The 6063-nt window shown below is 49.4% G+C and overlaps 1 protein-coding gene across 1 annotated transcript; it reads right to left on the bottom strand.

Annotated features, from left to right (window-relative positions):
* Positions 1-246: 246 nt before the first annotated feature.
* On the bottom strand, positions 247-5008 carry FABP1 (fatty acid binding protein 1). The gene is made up of 4 exons (XM_028122462.2): positions 4942-5008; positions 3261-3433; positions 1758-1850; positions 247-297 (listed from the first exon to the last, which is right to left on the bottom strand). The coding sequence occupies exons 1-4, from the start codon at positions 5006-5008 to the stop codon at positions 247-249; spliced, it is 384 nt and encodes a 127-aa protein (XP_027978263.1).
* Positions 5009-6063: the final 1055 nt, after the last annotated feature.

Here is a 6063-nt window from a genome sequence, read left to right as displayed (position 1 = left end):
CTTGTAGGATCACCTGAGTGGGCAGCCTGGGGCCTGCTTTCAGGGTGAGAATCACCCTTCAGACCTGACCCAGCAAGATAGAACATGCAGATCATCAAGATTTACAAAAATATAGATGATTAGGGCCCATTGATACCAATAGCACCATCAATGACAAGCCATCAAGAAGAAAAGTTTTTTTTTAAAACAAAGTTCACTTTATTACATTAATTTTACATAGTAAAAGAATATGCAGTGCAGACTTGTTTAAATTCTCTTGCTGATTCTCTTGAAGACAATGTCACCCAATGTCATGGTCTGAAAGTAAAAACAAACAAAAAAGCACAAAATGTTCATCTGATGTTGAATCGTAAAAGGTAATTAAGGCCACAAAATCATCCCAAATATGCTAGCATATGAAACAACCCAAAGATTTCTCTGTTTTTTGTAAGATCAGAGAAAGGGTGGGCCATCTTTTCTAAAATTCCATGCCAGGTCTTTGTCACTTCACTTCCTCATGTGAAGAGTTGTCCTGCCTTTTAGTGAATTCCTTTCTATATCGATGGCTGTGAGAGCAAGACCATCCAAACGAGTCCAGTCTAATCCAATTTCTCAAAGTTTCATTGAGTGCCTGCTATGTACCAAAGGAACCCCTTAGCTTCAGCAGCAAGGGAATGGAATGAAAAGATCTAGGTTTGAACCCTGGTTCCATAGCTCATTAGCTGGATGACCTTGGACAGGTCAACCTATCTATTAAATCCCTTATCCTGCCTCCCTCACAGCTGAGGGGAAGGTTAGGGGAGATACCAAAAGCATATCAAAGCAGGAAAAAAGCCTATCAAAGGACTTTGGCCAGGACTGAGTCCAGGAAAGGCTCATCTCCCTTTGCTGGTACCTTCCTGCTATTCTGTGAATGTGCCAGCATGGGTGGGGACAGCATGTTTCCTTGTTGACCCTCACACTCTACCTAGTTGAGGGATTCTCCCACTTGAACGAGGAGGGGTGTGACAGACCCCTTGGGTACTGTTCTGCCTTCTATTACTCCCCAAAGCACATCCTGGGGACAAAGAAGATCCAGAGGAACATAACTGCAGGAGAAACACTGTGCTATTCACCCCCAAATCAAGGACAGGACATGGCCGACTACCAGGCACCAAGGATGATTGCACAACGGGAGTATGCCACTCTTAAAAGCTGCCATAAAATTGCTATGAATATGATTCTTCTTGTAAATGCCTGTGAGCAAGTCTTATGTCTACATCCCGATGGAGACTGAGAAAGGTGGGTCAAGCTGGTGGCTCTGCAGGACGCTCTATCTCCTTCTACCAAGCACCTCTCTTACCCCATCCTATTTGGGTATGCGTGAAGAAAGGGGGATAGCAATGAGGAGAGAAGGAAGAGGGCGAGGTTAACTAGCACATCTGCTTCAAGATGGTACTGAGTATACGAGTCCACACCATCTATAATGGGATTGGCTGGCTCTGTGTAGGATTGTGCATATACGACTGTGGATGACAGCCCTGTGTGACAGGCCCCGCTCAGAGCAACCCTCATTCTGTCATTCCCTGGCTATTTGTTGCCTCAGTTTCCCCACTTAGAAAAGTCAGGGCTGTGGGAAGATGGAGATAATGTGTGTAAACTGCCTGGTACATCATGGGTCCTCAGTAAGTGGTAGCTGAGGCTGAGCACAGGAAAGGTGGGGGAGGGGCTGCACCTCACCCTGGACCTGTCCCTTCCCCTCAAGCACTGGGAGCCAGCAGCCCAGAGTGCCAACTTACGTTGGTGATCATGTCGCCATTGAGTTCGGTCATAGACTTGATGCCTTTGAAAGTTGTCACCAGTTTATTGTCACCTTCCATCTGGACCACTGCCTGCAGGGGAGAGAAGAGATGAGCTGTGAGGAAAGTCGGGGGAGGGAGCAGGACCCTCACCAGTGACACTGGTTTCCCTGCCTGGGTCCTGGCTGACAACAGCCAAGCCACTCACATCCCCCAGTCCTCCAGCTCTAAAGACAGGAGGTGCCTTTAAAAGCCAAAGAAAATGACAGTGCTTCTTTGGTCAAACTTCTAATTTATGGTACGTGAACTATGAGAAATGAGCATAGGACACCTAAGTGGTCTCAAATGCAAGCACTAAGATAAAATTGGTAAAATCCCAATTCTCCACATTGATGGACAGAAGGAGTAGCAAAATTCCAAATACTGGCCGGTTGGGAGAACACCTATTAGGCTTTGGTATATGTTCCTTCCAGCACATTTATATTTTCTGCTGTGGTCTCTTTTTCAAGCTTTATGCATCCAGGAAGAGAGAGCCGAAACCCAGCAGGAAACAGAAGACCCTGGCCAAGGTTAAAAATGTGCCTCCAAGACGGACAGTTGGAAAAGGCCTGTGGTAAAACCCAAGATGGCCTGCCCCTTCCTACGGGCACATCAAGACAATTTCCCTCCTAAAGCTTATTGCAGACTTTCTGACCTGTACTGTCATAGCTGGAGGGGCAGAAGAGGTAAAAAGACCAACATGCTGAGGCCAAGGCACAAAGTTGTCTGGAGCAGGAGGCATGAAGACAGCTGCTCTGGGGTTTTGGCTGTGCCAGGCATGTGGAGTTTCCCAGGGAGGAAGCGAAGTCTCTAGGGAGGGGCACCCCACTGCCTCGGATCTCTCTGCCATCATCTTCTGGTCATTTCCACAGTGCACACCCTGAGCTGCAGCCTAGCAGTGATGCCACCCTGCCCACTCCCTTCAGTCAGGGAAGGGTGGCTATGCCCATTTTACAGATAAGGTAGCTGAGGCCAGGGGCTCAGTGACCCCTGAAGGCTTGGTCTGAGGGCCTGCCCCGGGCCCTTGGTATTCTGGAGTCCTTGGTGTTGGTAGCACCTCCTGCAGGAAATCTCTCCCCATGACTAGCAGCTGTAGGCTCAGCAAGGCCCGTTTACTTTGGGCTCAAAGATGACCACAGCTCTGTTTAGGGTTTTTCACAGATTCCTGCTTGTCCACTGCTGGGCCTGGGAGAACCTGTGCCTGGTCCCCCCCCACGTGCTCCACGTAAGAGAGCTCGGGTTCTCGGCCAGAGCACCCAGACAGTCACAGGAAAACGGGAAGGGCCTCCCTAGAGCTTCCCTAGAGTTGTCTTGGTCTCTCTGGCTCCCACCCCAGAAGTGGAGTCACAGATAAGGTATCCGTGGTGGGAACTGTGAAGTGGGAGCCTGGCGGGATCAGGCCCTGGGGCCAGGTTCCAGGGAAAGTTCCAGAAGCAGAGGGTGGTGTGAGGGGGCACCTCCTACCTTGACCTTCTCCCCAGTCATGGTCTCCAGCTCACACTCTTCCCCCAAGGTGAACTCATTTTGGATCACTTTGGACCCCGTGGTGATGGTGAGTTTGAAGTGCTTCCCGTTCTGCACAATTTCTGACACCCCCTTGATGTCCTTCCCCTTCTGGATGAGTTCATCAGGCAGACCTGGTGGAAACCATTTAAGGTTCAGAGATGAGCAGATGTGGGAGCTGAAGGGCGGCGGTCACAGAGAAACTCTGTGGCGTGGAGTCAGACAGGGAGGTGCCGTGTCTCCCCAGAGGCCAGAGGCCCAGATTGAGTCCTGTGAGCAACAAGGGCTTTGACCTCTGAAAGGAAAGGTCAGTGGCCTGACTCCGCCTGACCTGGCGGGCCACTATTTCACCAGGGGAGAGGAGCGGGTTTATAAAGAAGATACTCCTGTGTCCTGAAGAACCTTTCCTCTAGTGAGCGCCCTGGTTCCCGCTCGCTTTCTTATCTCACACCAGACTTTGCTCTGAGTGTCAGTGTTTCATTCCACACCCAGAGTGACCACACACTTTGTGTTCCAGCCAGGTCCCTCCTGAGAGTGAGAGGGGGAGCAATGAATAAAATGCTAGGACAACACGGGCCAGCCAGGACAGTGCCTGGCGAGCCTCTGGCCACATCTACACTGTCATATGAAGTGAGGTCCATGTGCGTTGGCAGTGGGGTTAGAGGGTCCTGTGGCCCAGGTAAGGGATTCAGAACAGAGGTGGTGTGACACCCTGCAGGAGAAGAGCCTAGCTCTTGGCTAGCTCTGAAGGTCCTCTCTCTGCCTTTGCTGTCTTCCCCACACTTCCCCCCACCCCAGCACCCTTCTTTGTCTCACTGCCCCTTTCCTCATAGGGTTCCCTCTACCTGGAGCATGCTCCCCTCCCCCTGTCCCCTAGGGACCACTTGCTCATCTGCAAAGGCCCAGCCAAGGCTCACCTTCATCACCAGCAAGCCCTCCGTCCGTGCCCTCCCATGAACCCCTCATCCTTCACATGACTCTGGGGGGCACAGAGGAGTAAAGTGGGGTCTCTGGAACCAGCATCCACTTCAAATCCCAACGCAAATGCTTCCTACCTGTGTGACCTTGGTCGGGATTACTTAACCTTTCTAGGCCTCAGTTGTCTTGACTGTGAAATGGGAAAAATATTAGTACTCAACTCAGAGTTTTTTGGTGAGGATTCATTGGGATATTGCATACTTAGGGCTTAGCACAGTGCCTGGTAATGAGTCAGTGCTCAGTACACATTAGGGGATACTTTATTGTATTTATCTCTTCTCTTTTTCTCTCTCTAAACTGTGACTTGGAAACGAGGCTCATTTCCAAGTTATCTGTCTCCTTGGTATCCGTCTAGCACAGTGCTCAGCATGGGGTTGGCCCTGAATCAACGTTTGTTAGAAGAATGAATGAATGAGGGAGGGAGGGAGGGAAGTCACACAGTGAGGTGTCAGCAGAGATTGCCTATGGAATGGCCGTGTCCAGTGAGCACTAGCACAAGCTGCAAATGACTAAAAAAGTCCCATGCATAATATGGCCTCTGGTCTGTGCAAAGCCTGAAACTTTCCTCCCATTCCAGCATCGAGACTCTGATTAGCCACCGCCAGCAGGGCTAGACCCTCACTGCCGCGTGACCCCCAGCCTTGGTGTCCAGCCCAGCACTCACCAACTGCCTTCATGAAGACCTCAAAGTTTTCCTGGCTCTGCAGTTGGTACTTGCCGGAGAAGTTCATGGTGGCGACAAGGCTCACTCCACAGCGGATCTGCAACCCTGCTGGCTGGGCTGCCCAGTGTGGGTTGATTTATAGGGGGCTCCTTCCGCTTCGGATATTGGACATAGGTCAGCAGCTGTCTACTCCTTTATGGCCAGGTTCAAACATTAACTGCTAAGAGCAATGGTCAATGATAAAAAAACAGGATGGGCACAGCAGAGGTTTGCTCTAATTCAGCAAACATTAATGGATGTCAGTCAAGTGCAAAGCCCTACATTCCTACAGCCTTTAATGTGCCAATCCTCCATTAAATGTGTGTGTGTGCATGTGTATGCACCTGTGTGCTTAGAGATGTGCGCACATATACGTGTGTGTACTTAGATCTAGACACACAGAAAAATACCAAAGAATCCTTTTAAACTCAAAACTTCTCCCTTCTTTACATAACCTTATGATCTCTTCCATCCTTATCATTATACAAACTTAATTTTTACAAAGATGTCATAAGCCCCTAGCGCCATTTTGTATTCTGGGATTCCTCTTGATAATTCCAAGCTCTGCACCGTCCACATCAGCCTCCATTTAAAGGTGTCAAACAAAGCACACCATAGTGAGGGGCAGGTGGGAACCATGGAAACTGGGTGTGCGGAAATTGAGATGCATTTTATTAGGCAGAGACAGGGTAGGAGAGAGAAAGCAGGTAGTATCTGCTGGGCCAACTGAACATGTCAGGGGGGGCCATGCTTTCCTACTGCACCTTCTGCTCTTCCCTCACCTTCTCCACCTGCTCACCTCCTCTAGAAATCCTCTAGGCTCATAGAGCACTTTGCAAATACCTATGTTCCAAATCCTACTGGGATTATTTCTCTGAGTATTCTTTTTCATTTCTTCTTTGGCATTCCCAATACCTGGCACCTAGTAGGTGTCCGTAATAGGTCAGTAAATAAAAACCATCAAAAGGTAATGAGGCCATGGATCTTCTTGTTAAAGGAAAATAAGAAATATGGAGAATTAGGTTGGCACAGCCCCTCACATCACTGAATCATTGGGGCGGGGCAGCCAGGATCAGGGTGTGT

This window comes from Eumetopias jubatus, unplaced genomic scaffold (assembly GCF_037043125.1).
Source record: "Eumetopias jubatus isolate StellerSeaLion01/CBP00866 unplaced genomic scaffold, mEumJub1_p1.0 scaffold_9, whole genome shotgun sequence".
Classification (NCBI taxonomy): Eukaryota; Metazoa; Chordata; class Mammalia; order Carnivora; family Otariidae; genus Eumetopias; species Eumetopias jubatus.
Note: the sequence above shows the minus strand (reverse complement) of the source record. Positions and strands in the feature narration are given on the sequence as shown.

Bases quoted from the DNA above. Each gene is read 5' to 3' on its own strand.
- FABP1 (XM_028122462.2), bottom strand. From the start codon at position 5,008: ATGAACTTCTCCGGCAAGTACCAACTGCAGAGCCAGGAAAACTTTGAG. The intron at 1,851-3,260 runs GTAGGAGGTGCC...TCTCCCCTGCAG, and splicing joins TGACTGGGGAGAAGGTCAAG to GCAGTGGTCCAGATGGAAGG. The intron at 298-1,757 runs GTAAGTTGGCAC...TTTTACTTTCAG, and splicing joins ATGGCGACATGATCACCAAC to ACCATGACATTGGGTGACAT.